At 55.9% G+C, this 12,642-nt stretch overlaps 1 protein-coding gene and 1 long non-coding RNA gene across 2 annotated transcripts in view; both read left to right on the top strand.

The window, feature by feature from the left end:
* Positions 1 to 6: 6 nt before the first annotated feature.
* KCNK5 (potassium channel, two pore domain subfamily K, member 5) overlaps positions 7 to 12,642 on the top strand; it is a 36,785-nt gene continuing 24,149 nt past the window's right edge. Inside the window, exon 1 of the mRNA XM_005873780.2 lies at positions 7 to 350. Within this exon, the coding sequence (XP_005873842.1) occupies positions 165 to 350 (186 nt within the window). The 5' untranslated portion in view covers positions 7 to 164. The remainder of the gene's footprint in view (positions 351 to 12,642) is intronic.
* Positions 357 to 1,936, top strand: LOC106727396. Its single transcript, XR_001363576.1, has 2 exons — positions 357 to 1,667; positions 1,871 to 1,936. It is a non-coding gene; the product is annotated as an uncharacterized LOC106727396 (long non-coding RNA).

The raw sequence follows: 12,642 nt of genomic DNA, 5'->3' as shown, positions 1-12,642 counted from the left end.
ACTTGGAGAAGCTACTTTGTCCCGGGAGCCGCGCGGGGGGTTCGGGGCACTGCGCATGCGGAGCTCCAAATTCAAACAGCTGTTTCCAGAGGCTGGAGGGCGGGTGGACCGGGAGCCACTGGGGCTAGGAGACGCATTGGCCCGGAGGTGGCCTCTCGGGAGCCATGGTGGACCGGGGCCCTCTGCTCACCTCGGCCATCATCTTTTACTTGGCTATCGGGGCAGCGATCTTCGAGGTGCTGGAGGAGCCGCACTGGAAGGAGGCTAAGAAAAAGTACTACACGGAGAAGCTGCATCTACTCACCAAGTTCCCGTGCCTGGGCCAGGAGGGCCTGGACGAGATCTTGCAGGTGAGGCGCCGCGTTGCCCCTACGAACACCTGACGCTGGCTCGAGCTCTGGGAGTGTGGCGGGGGCGCCCCTCGCAGCTTTGGGTGACCCTCGCCCCGGTGGGTTGTCCTGGGGGAGACGGGAGGGGTGTCTCCTGGATGTGGTTGCCGGGATCTTTCGTTCACCCGTGGACACAAGAGTCACCTTGGGACCCAGTTTGTGCAGAGAATTTAGGGTTGACCTCCGGGTGAACCGGGCCCCGCGGTGGCTCGCTGTGGGTGTGCGGGTCCCTCCCTCCTTGGAGGGGGGCTGTGGGGCGGAGGAAGGCGTTTATCTTTGCTTGGAGACGCTCCCGGAGTGCGGGAGCCCAGCCGGTTGTCACCCGCCCAGCGTCTGCGCCTCCCATCTCCGGGGCCAGCGCCGCTCCCGCACGACTGTTTTCGGGAATGGGAGCCGCGCGGAGTTGCTGGAGGGTCCCCAGGTCCAGCCTGAGCAAGACCCCCTTCCCCCGTCGGGCGAGGAGCGGGGTGAGGGCTCTGCCCGGCTGCGCCGCGGGGCCGGCCGGTGGCTGGAATGCTGCAGACGCGCTCGGGCTTCCGGGAGAGCTTATCTCGCCGTCTCGCCTGTCGGGAAGGCTAACTCCCCGGGCTCGCGGATCAACTTTGTGAAAGTAGTGGGCTGAGCAAAAGAACCAGACCCGGAGTCCATGGGGGGCCGGGAGGAGAGGCTGTGCCGAATGGGGGTTGGTGAGGGGAGTTTCCCGCCCCGGTTGGCATTGGGAGTTTCTTCTGGTTCATATGCCCCATGAGGGCATTGACCTCGCTGGGCTAAACCGGCCCTTGGCCAGGACTCGAGGCCCAATACTCAGTTTCCTGAAGACCCTTGGCCTTACCTGTCCAGCGGGGACCTGCACGGATGGCACCCTGCAGGGGATGACCCGGACCTGAGTGGGAGCCGTGGAGCAGGGGTAGTGGATGGAAGATGTTACCTTTCTCCTGGGGTGAAAGATACCATAAAGGAGGTTGGACGAGGAGCAACATTCAATCTACAGCAGCCCCCCACCCCCACCCCATGCTTTGTGCCTGTCTGGTTGTCTCATTCTTCTGGCCTCAGTTTCCCGTATGTAAAATGGGAACAAACCCGTCGTCATCCATCTTTCCTGCCCTGAACTGTTGGAAGGTTGAAAGCATTGGAAAACACGAAGCCATCTGCTTGTGGCTCCCTTTTTGTCCCCAAATCAGTAGACATTCGAAGATGAGCATGTCGGTGCCTGCTGGCAGCCAGACCGACTAGCAGACTGGGGACCACTGCAAGGGGGAGGCTGAGTCAGCAGGTTGGGTGTGTGTTTTCAGTGGGGAAATTTCCCGGGGTGGGGGCTGGTGGGAGGTGAGGTTGGAGGACGGTGAGCTTCAGGAGGTAGCTGGTACTAGCGGGTGTCCCGGGGCCGTGCGGGTTCCTTTGCCTGGGTGTTTGCCCTGGGTGCGTGGGTTGGGGAAGGGTCACTTTATAATTTCCCCTGAGGAAACAATTCTGTTGTTTAGTTTCTTCCAGGGCTTTGTTTAGAGGGGAAGAAGGCAGGCGAGTATGATAGTAAAGAACCGAGCTGCCCTCGAAGTTTCCTTCTTCGCCGCTCCTCCACCAACCACTGCAGGAAGGAAAGAATTCAAGGCTGAATGTGGGAAAATAAACTTCAAAACACGAGGAGAAGGGAAAAGAGGGGGGTCGGGGTGAGGCAGCCGGGTGCAGCTGGTGGTAGGAGCTTTGGAGTGTCGACAGCTTTCTTAAGGTGTTTGAGCAAACAATATGTTTCTTAATTTGAGGTCCTGTTAAACCCCACCCCCACCCCCAAGAAAGCAGGTAACTGTTAGAAAAAGGATTTGGGCGTCAGGCCAGTGTGATTTGGAGATAATTACGGATAGCCCTGTCCCCATCTGCAGCCAAAAAACTCTCAAACTATCTCCAACTGGGCGAGTCTCCTCCCTTCGTAGGAAAAATCCAAGAAATGAAAACCAGTGGAAGCATTTTGTTAGCGTTACTTTTTTTGTTTCCAGAAGTCTGCCAGGCTCGGCTTTCTGATGCGACTTGGGGCATTGCCCTGGGCCTCAGGAAATTGGTTGAAGGAAAAATGAAAACTCCGAAATCTTTCCAAAGGGGTTGTTGGGGCATTTTCCACCTGAGGTTCTGAATCACCTTTGTAATTCTAAGGAAGCCCTGGCTAGGAATTCCTGGGGTGGGGGCAGGCTCCTGGGAGGGGTGGAGGGAAGCGTGTGGGGGCAGTGCCGTCTGGGTTGGGGTTTTTCCTCACATTGGAAACTGTGCTTTCAAATCCGTGAGAAAGGGAGTTGACACACCTTTCTCTAGATCTTTGGAAATAGTCCCCGAGTTGTCAGGTGCTTCCTTCCTGTTCAGGCTGTGGTTGAACGGAGGCGGAGGTGGACTTGCAGATGCTCTGCACACCCCCAGCCTTGGGCCACGTGGCCGCCCTCCTTCCTGCTTCAGAGCCATCTTGACCCTCTGCTGTGATGCTTGCTGCACCAGGCATCGGGCGAACTCTGTCCCCCAGCCTTTCCCTCAATTGCAGAGGTTCCCACGAGGGGAATGAGCACAGACTGAGCCCCTGGTGCACATTGTGGGTAGCATCAGCATTTGATGAGAGGGCACAGTCTGGTTTTGCCATCTGGCTTGGCCATTTACCCATCAAGCCATTTAAGTTCCTCATCTGCAACATGAGGACTGGTCAGGGTCAAGTCAAGTAGAAGCATGCGGCCAGATGTGTGCAGATGTAACGTAGGAGAGCGAGCTCATCGCCCTGTCACTTGCGCGTATGGAGCGCTGACCAAGGCTACTTGCCAAGTGCGTTCCCTGTACCAGGTCAGGGACTCCTTACAGCCGCCTTGCCTATTTAGATAAGGACACCTTAGCTCAGGGAAGTTAAAGTGGCTTTGGTGACACAGCAAGAAGGCACAGCCTGGGGTGGGGACCAGCTGTCTGCCTCCTGGTGCACCCCTGCCCCCCATCTTGGGCATGTGACACGGTTGAGTGGTTGGTCTGTAAGTGAGTTTAGTAAATTGGTTCAGCTGGACTCTGGTGTGCTGGGAAATTCTATTTTCTCTTCCCCCAAGAACAGGCACCTGCGCGCAGGCTTCTCCGAGCTCTGCCTGTTCAGCTGCCTCCTCCTCCATTACTGACGGGAGCGCCAGTCCGCAGTGCCCCACACCCCACTCCCACGAAACCGCTGAGGATTGGGGTAAAGGGGGAGAATGAACCCTTCTCAGCCTTCACCTCCGGTGTACAGTGATCACAAACAGGAAGGATTTGAGAGCTCACCAACCGCCAGGGCTTTGAGCACTTCATGTACAGTCTTATTTTAATCTAATCCTGGTGACCACCCCCCCTTTTATAGAGGAGGACAATGAGGCAAAAAAAAAAAAAATTTATATAACTTGCCCAGGATCATAGAGTGCAAACTCAGAAAGTGTGTTGTATTCCAAAGTGCACGGGAATTAGGCTGAGGATTGGGGTAAAGGGGGAGAATGAACCCTTCTCAGCCTTCACCTCCGGTGTACAGTGATCACAAACAGGAAGGATTTGAGAGCTCACCAACCGCCAGGGCTTTGAGCACTTCATGTACAGTCTTATTTTTAATCTAATCCTGGTGACCACCCCCCTTTTATAGAGGAGGACAATGAGGCAAAAAAAAAAAAAAATTATATAACTTGCCCAGGATCATAGAGTGCAAACTCAGAAAGTGTGTTGTATTCCAAAGTGCACGGGAATTAGTCAACAAGCATTTATTAAGCACCCACTGTGTTCCAGACAGTGAGTAAGGTGCTAGGAGTCCAAAGGTGAATTAAATCACTGCTTGAGCTGGAGATAAGAATGAGTAAACGCACCACGACTTAGCGCAGAGATGTTCAGGAAGGACTCTTATAGAGGGCCCCTCGTCCAGCCTGAGGGGTCAGGGAGGGCTCCCGGAGGAGGTGACCTCAAGCCAGAGTGGGGTCTTAGAATTAGGGGGGCTTAGAAGGGGTAAGAGGGTTTGGGCTGTGGCTCTTGAGATTCCCAAGTTTCCTGGGGTGTAGTAGGGGTCACCCCAGGCCCTGCCCTCCACTGGGGCCCTCCATCCCTGACTCTGGGTTTTCCTAGATTGCTCATATAGATGCCCAGTTCCCAGAAGGCTCTTGGATTTTGCTGGCCTCCTTGCTGCTAAGCTGCAAACTGCATTATTCTATTGGGAGGTTTTCCATGTGTCCCAGACCTCTCCTTTTATTTTCTAAACCCTTCCTACTCTATCCATGCTCCAGTCTACAGTAGTGAGGCCCATTCCAATTTTGAGGTTCTGACATCCTGTTATTAACACCAACCCTCCTCCTAAAATGTGAAAAATACAGCTATGCAGTAAAATTACATCCCACCAAAATGCTCAGAATGGGGCACATTCATTGAATTTTTTGGGGAATTGAGGGTTAACATGAAAACCTCTTTTGTGTCAAGCCTCGTTGGAAATTGTAAAAGTGCACTGGTCCACGTAAATGCCTTTGTAAGTACAGGGAGCACAATAGATCTTTTGATTGTCCAGGATCGCAGAGGCCTCCACGTCATTGGCTCACACTTGAACTCTCACCTTCTAGGACTGAGAAATGAAAAGAGGAGAAGCTGGGTTTGGGAGAGGGAATGGAAGAAAAGGGTCCCTTTTCTAAAGGCTCGTTTTCTTATTAAGGTTTTGCTCAAAGGCCAGGCAGCCACACACACACAAAAAAAATTTCTCAAATTGATAAATCTGCCTTAGTTAACTGCTTTAGTTAGAGTTTTAACAGTAAAGTGAATTTTTATTGAATCGTTTTGAGAATTTTATTAGACCCCTCAGGACCATTAAAGGTGGCATGGTAATAGAGACTCATTGAGGGTAGAAATTAGCAAGTGTTGAAATGTTTGCGTGGGGGTGGGGACTTCCTATAGGAGGGGTCCCAGGGAGGTGATGACTGTGGCTTCTAAGTGTTTTCCTGGGGTTTTGCCATATTTATAGTCTGTCGTTTAAAAGAAACAGAATCTTCCAGTTTTGAATGCTGTGCTTGGCTGGCTCTGACCTCAGGCTTTCATCTTGAACTTGGCTGTTTGCTGTCTGATTGGGCTCAGCCTCTGAACTGGGGGGGGGGGGGGGGGGGGGTACGGGGGATATAGGGAGCAGGAAAGTACAAGGCAAGGTTTTGGGGAGCAGCAGAGGAGCTATGCTCCGGAGAAGGGTACTCCCAAGAAGGTCTTTGTACCAATTGGGCTGTTCGATCTGAGTGGTTTTACAGGAGCCAACTGGCCGGAACTGGGGTGTGTGTGTGTGTTTGTGTTTGGGGGGGGGAGGGTATGGGGGATATAGGGAGCAGGAAAGTACAAGGCAAGGGTTTGGGGAGTTGGGGAGCAGCAGAGGAGCTATGCTCCGGAGAACGGTTCTCCCAAGAAGGACTTTGTACCAATTGGGCTGTTCGATCTGAGTGGTTTTACAGGAGCCAACTGGGCGATGCAGAGGCCAGGGAGGTGGGTGTCCCCTGAGCATCCCCATGGATCAGCCCAGCACGGTGCCCTTGGCCTGCAGCCACAGGGCAGAGAGGTACGGGTCTGGGAACGAAGCTCTCTGGGCTAGCCTAGGAATTTGAACTCACCAAGTTTTTGCAATCAAGTCAGGGAGTGAACAGCATTTCAGAAAGTTCTTCACAGCCCTTTGTGACTTGAAAGGAGTGGAATATTCTACCGTGACCTAACGGTATTTCTGTGGGTTGATCCTTCGCCCCATGAGTGTGGTGATAAGAATATTACTCCCTTTCTCCGTGATGTGACTGAGTGTGGTTTTTCTACCAAAGCCCGCGGAGCTCACAGCCCTCCCCCCAAGAGCCCGCCATGCTCCCTCACACCCCAGTTTTCAGTTAGGGAGCCACTCCCTTCCCTGAGCCCCTTGGGAGGTCCAGGCGTGAGTCCCCCTCCCTGCCAAAGACACCCCTACTTGATGACCTTCCCAGACTCTGCCTAAGTGGCACTTTTATGTCCAAGTGAGGCAGTTAATCCACTCCCCAAACTTCAGAGGCCTGGGCAGCGTTAGGGATGACAGAGGAGCCCCTCACTGCCAGCTGTCACTTCTGTGTGTGCTGAAGCCTCACAAACCAGACGGGGCTTTAGCCCCAGGAGCTCAGTGTGGCGGGGAGAGAAACCGGGCTGTGGTGGTGAAAGGAGGGAAATGCGGTCCTGGTGCTGAGTGATGGGTTGCAGATGGTTGAGTCTGGAGAGACCGAGGCGGGTCAGAGGGCCTCGGAGGATTGGGTTTCTGTTTCCTGAGGCCTGTAGAACCCCTTGGCCTACTGGGGACCTGGCCCTGAAAGAAACATAACCCGTGCCCCCAGGGAGCCCCCCCCCTCAGGCAACCCCCCATCTAGAGAAAGGAAGGTCAGGAGCTGTTACCTGAAGGACATTGGTAAGTGTCCCAGAGGCTCCAAGTGTGTACCATTGAGTTACTTTCTGCTCTGGAACATAGAGGGAGGGGGACACGAGCCGTGTGAGGAGCAGCCCCTGTGAGCATTCTGCTCAGTCCCTGCTGTGTGCTAGGCACACTGTGGGTCTGGTGGTATTGCTCTGCCAGGAAACTGGGAGCCAGGGAATTTGGGCCAGCTACAGGCCGAGAGTCACAGGGCCTGCTGATGGCAGAGCCTCAGGGCCTGACCACAAGTGGAGGTAGAGGCAGGAGGTTGGAGTGGTGGAGTGGGGGTGGGCGGTGGTGATGCCAGATAACAGTTCCCAAGCACGGGCTTGGCCACAGGCTTTGTGAACTATAGCCCTCTGCAGCAGGTACTCTTACTGGCCCGTCCTCCCCGGAAGAGCGGCAGCATGGACCATCGAGGGTCCGTGACTTGCCCGAGTTCATACAGCTGAGAAGTGGAAGCACCGGGATTTGAACCCAGAACCCACAGGGAGGCCACAATGAAGGCAGGAAATGAAAGGTTTGTGTGGTGTCCTCAGAGCCATGGGACGACTTGCAGGAGGCTTCCTCAGCTGTGTGCCTCCAGCCAGTCACCTCCTGGTCTTTGAAAAGGGATAATAGTGTGGGAGCTCCCCCGTGTCTGCAGGAGCCGTGGGGACACCAAGACAGAGTGCTGGGCGTATGCGGCAGGTTCCTGGCAGCGTTTCAGCCGCTGTTCTGTGCTCTGGCTCCCTGCGGGGTCCCCTTCCTCACATGCTTCAGGCCCCATCACTGAGCTAAGCTGCAGATGGAGGCACAGATGAGAAAATGCAGATCCCTCCGTTTTCCATTTTCTGCAAATTCACCCACAGCCCTCCCCTCAGAAGAGGTCACGGTCACCACCTCACGCTGTGGCAGGCTCCCTTCCTCTCCTTCAGCAGGCCCTGCTCCCTGCTCTGGGGCGAAGAGGCTTCTCAGCGCAGTCCTGGCTTGTCCTGGGCCTTGTTTAAACCTTTTCCCTCCTGGACGATTCCTGGGTCCAGATGGCCTCATGGGTGACCTCCCTGGAGAGTGGTCACATGGGACCTGGAGTCAAAGTTGTACCCTCCTTGGGGTCAGATGCCACCTACCTCCCCTCTTGGGGCCCTTGGTAGCGAGGGCTCTTGGATTGGCTTTGAGATGTATATTCAATTTTTCCTATCCTCTATCTAAACAGTTTGGTTTCCTCCCTAAATATCTAGGGAAGATTGTGTATTTGTGGCTGTTGTCACCTCCCATGACCCACTGTAATCTTGCTGCAGCTGCTTCCCCAGCCCCCCCCCCCTTTCTTTTTCGGAGGGTGGGGGGGCCTTGCCCCAACGGTTGAGGGAGAAGCCCTTTGTCTGAGTAGATGGGACTTGGGGCCGGGGCTGAGACCTGTATCTGAACCACTGTTTGGGGAATCGTTTTTATTCTCCCTCCTGGTTTGTGCTGTGTGGCCCTGGTCAGATTTCACCTCTCTGCACTCCTTTCTTCCAGTACATTCGCCCATCCACTCAGGAAGGCTCAGAGTGCCTGCTACCTTAGCCCCAGCTGGACCGTAGGGGCCTATGTGTCTGGGGCCACAGCTCCCCACCCTTGGCCCTGTGATCCCAGGCCCAGCCCACAAGACATGCTCAGTATGTATGTGGGTTTTAGTCAACCACTGACTTGCTCAGAACATGTCTGTTGGGCCTGGGTGCCCCGTGTTGTGCTTGGCTCTGAGCGGGGCACCAAGAGCCATACGCGGACCGTTGGGTTGAAGTCCAGTCAGAAGGGCCCAGCCTCTAGCAAGATGAGGCAGTTACCTGGGTAAATGGAGCCAGCCCAGACTCTGGGCCCGGTCTCCCAGGCTCTGAACCCTGGAGAGGAGAGGAGAGGGCCGGGCCATTGTCCAAGTTTATTCCCTCTTCCGCCCCCTCCCCCCTTTTAGGCTACCTGAGGTGGGCCCATGCTTCCTAGGCAGTAAGGCCAGGCTCTCAGGTCACCTTGATCATATCGCTGCTGAAACACCCTCTCAGGTCACCTTGAGTATATCGCCACCGGAACACCCTCTCAGGTCACCTTGATCATATCGCCGCCGGAACACCCTTGGGCGTGAAGATAGACAGTGCCTGCAAAGCTCACTCACTCCGTCACCTTTCCCAGTTAACCTCTACCACCAGTTTATCATTTTATCTTCTCCTATTTGATGGAACAAAACTGCTCTCCCTGGTTTGTTTCTCCCCAGGAATCCCCTGCTTGCGCCCACTATCCCTTTCTTCATGAACTTGCCTTAAACTCCGCTCCCCTGGGATGAGGGAGTGTGCTCAGCAGGTCTGTCCTCACAGGGCTGGGTGCTGGAGGGGAGCCATGCTTCCTGCTTCCAAGGAACTTGAGACAGCAAATAATCAGGTCCTCCGTTCGGCAGACGTTTACGTCACGCGTGGGTCACGCGTGCGTGCTATGTGCCCAGACCTACTTGAGACCTGCTGCAAAGAAAGTTTCGTCCCTGCCTTTGGGGAAGGTCTTCAGAGCACGGACTGTGCAAACCAAGAGGGCAGGTGGTGTGCTGTGGTGGTGGTGGGGGGGCGGGGGACAATGCCCCGCTGCCCCACTCCTTCCTTGTGGAAACTTGTTTGATCTTCAGAGCCTTCTGAGGAGGAGCAGGTGGGAGGCTGGGCTGTTTGCATGGAGGAGGGAGTGGCCCTAGCTGATACCTCCTTTGGCGTGACTGGAACCTGCGTTGGGCCTTTTCTGTCTCGTGGCCCACAGGGCACCCTCCGCAGCTCACCCAGGAGGCTGGCCCAGGGGAGGGAGCAGGAGCTGCCTGCACAGACACAGGCTCCCCTCCTTACTGTGGGCTCTGCAGACCCTGCTTCCGAGGTACCTTCCTGTGACCTCTGTGTGCCTGCCTCTGAGGTCTGGCAGGGAAATGCCATCCCATTTGCCAAATGGAAAAACCAAGGTGAGGAGCTGGGGACAGACTGTCTCAAACCAAGCTCCGGGCCAACTTGCTCCATGTGCCCAGGGCCAGAGCTCTTCTTCACGGAGCTGTTTGCCACTCCACCTCTGATCCCCTTTTAAATGGCCCTTAAGTCAAAACCGTGGTGGTTTGGGGTGCAGAGCACTTACTCAACATACACCAAACTGGTCTGCCTGATGTCTTAACCTGCCAGGTACACCCCTTCCTGTCGTCTTGGTTGCCCGCTTCCCCACCCGCCGTGAGTGTTTCTGGGATAAGAGGCAGAATTTGAAGCTGTGAACGGTGGACTCAGGAAGGAGCCTGCTTTTCGGCGCCATCCAGAGCCCAGGACAGAAATGTACGATGCCTCCCCGGGGATTTGCCCGTCACAGGACCCTGCTCCCCACGCATCTGCACCCAAGAAGCTGTTGGCTGGTTTCTCGGGTCCTTGGAGGCTGGCATGGCAGATGGGGGAGGACGGTCAGGCTCTGGGCACCTCTCCTGGCAGCGAATCAAAATGTGAGGCTGGAGGGAGCTTCGAGGTTATCTAACTGGTCTGCCTTTACAGCCCTGGAGCCAAGGCCCAGACCTTGTGAGGTTACGTAAAGTTACGTAACTTTCTCAAGGTTGTCTTGCTCACCAGGGCCAGGGGAAGCACAATAAAAGAGTCATTAGAGCTAAGTGGGCAATTAGTGCAAGCTGCTTGTAAGCAGTGGCACAAGAGGTAGGTAAAAGGTGATCGCCACACCTAATGGATCCTCGGTCACTGCCACGGCAGTCAGGGCTCCTCCGTGTCAGATCCAGAAGCCCCTGTGGCTTCTCCCTGGGACTAAGGGCCGACATTCTGCAGTGGCCCAGGTGATCCGACTCCGCTGCTCCTGTGGTCTCGCCTCTCCCTGACCCTACCCTCGATCCCAGCAGCCTCCGTACAGACAGAAGGCCAGCTGATGTGGGCAGAGGGCTCTGTGTCCACTGATACCATATGTGACTTGTGTGTGTGGTTGGGGGCGGGGGGGGGGCAGGACAAAGGGAGGGATGACAGTCACACACAGGAGGAACGTTAGCTGGAACTTAGTGGCGGAAGGGCTGCGTGGGCCATCGCCCCGTCCCATCGACTCCCCAGCCATGGTGAGACGGGTGCTGTGGGGAACCACAGCTCGTTCCTGGCCTGAACCCAGGCTTTCCGAGCCCACAGCGCTACAGAGTTGCCTCATTTTAGACTCCGCATGTCCTAAGTACATGCCAGCCCTACCGCTCTTGCTCAGCTGCCAGCCATGCTTGGGGCTGTTTTCTGCCTGGGCCCGTTAGCTCCCAGCACCCCTGCAGCGCTCTGCACTCAGCTTTGCAGGTTCTGACCTCAGTGACCACATATAGGTTTGTTTGCCAATTCCAGTGTGAAAAGTTTTAAAGCGGGAAGGCCTGGGTGATGTAAGTGGGCGCCACAGCTCAGAGTTGGGGCTATCAACTCTGCTGGCCCTCCACGCGCCCCCCACCCCCACCCCCCCCCACCCCTTCATCCTTGCAGACCTAGTAGGCCTTGGCCCTTTCCTGCAGGATTGTGGATCAGGGGACCCAGAGACCCAAGTCCTCAAGGAAAATCAAGGGGCTGGAGGGGGAGGCACAGTTAGTTGCCTCTTAGCTGTGGGGCTCCTGTCTGCGCTCCACATAATGTCACCTCCCCTAGCAGCCAAGCCCACACTGGTGGCGCGTCCTCACCTTTGACTTCTCCAGGGCTCACCCCCAGCAGGACCCTGTCTGCACCTTGGGTGGGAATAGCCCTAGCCTGGCCTCTATCCCAGGGCGTAAGCGCCGTCCAGTTTCTGCCTCCGCGGCTGGGACTGGCTGCTGATTTTGCAGCATGCTGAGGGCCCCGGGCGGGGCCTGGGTGGACTGAACGTTTATTTTGGCTTGGGCGCCCTTGGTGTCTAGTGCGAGTGTCTTGTTCCTCCCATGCCCTGGATGCAGGGTGGCACCTGTTCACAGACCCTCTGCAGGAGAAAGAACAGCAGCTCCTGCCTTTCCCATCGCTCCTGTTCAAATAAAACCCTCGCCTCCTGGGTCGTGGAATGCATCCTGACAGTGTTAGCTTTGGAAGGGTGCCCTTCCCCTCTCGGCGTCCGGGCCCCCTTTGGCGCGGAGTGGCGGGTGTCAGGGCCGCCTCTCGCCCTGGGATAAGTGCTGCGTGGGCTGAGTGGGGCAAGCTGCGCAGGAGTGTCTTGTCAGCAACCCCCGGGGAGCAGGAAAAGGGAGGGTGTCCTGATTATCGGCGTTTCAACACCCACCTCTCCCATCCCCCACACGCTGGCAGAGGCCAGAGATCTACTCACCGGTGGCCCAGTGGGGGACTAGAAGACAGAGCTGGGGCCTGGCTCGGCTGCCTTGCTGTGTGACGAGGCCAGGTCACTGCCCCTCTCTGAGCCCAGGACTTGCTGACTAAGCCACTCAGACACTTCCTGAGCGCCAGCTGTATGCCCGGGGCTGTTTTAAGGGTCTTGGGAATTGGGAGAAGGATTAGATATTATCCCTGTGGTCTTGATGTTGGGGTGAGGCCAAGCACTGTAGGCTAAGAACTATTAAGTGGGTGTGATGTGTTGTAGGGGGTCTCAGCTGCTCCGAGGTGGAAAGTTGCTGTCAGGGAAGATTCTCCTGACCCCTGGGCCTGGGGGTTGCCTTCCTTTGAGCCCTGTCATTCTTGGGCACCTCTCCCAGCTGCACTAGGCTTTTGCCTTGTATGCACCCCCCACCGCATCCCACAAGGCCTGTGACTTGTGCCCCATTGGATTCCAAATCTAGCACCGCTGTAGGGGGTAATTAGTAATGAACATTCTGAACCTCGACTCCTGCACTCATCCTCCCCGGGGGGACCTGCAGGGCCAGATTCTGCCCTCACCCAGCAGGCACCCTGGGACTGA

Source organism: Myotis brandtii, unplaced genomic scaffold, assembly GCF_000412655.1.
Source record: "Myotis brandtii unplaced genomic scaffold, ASM41265v1 scaffold420, whole genome shotgun sequence".
In the NCBI taxonomy this organism is placed as follows: domain Eukaryota; kingdom Metazoa; phylum Chordata; class Mammalia; order Chiroptera; family Vespertilionidae; genus Myotis; species Myotis brandtii.
Note: the sequence above shows the minus strand (reverse complement) of the source record. Positions and strands in the feature narration are given on the sequence as shown.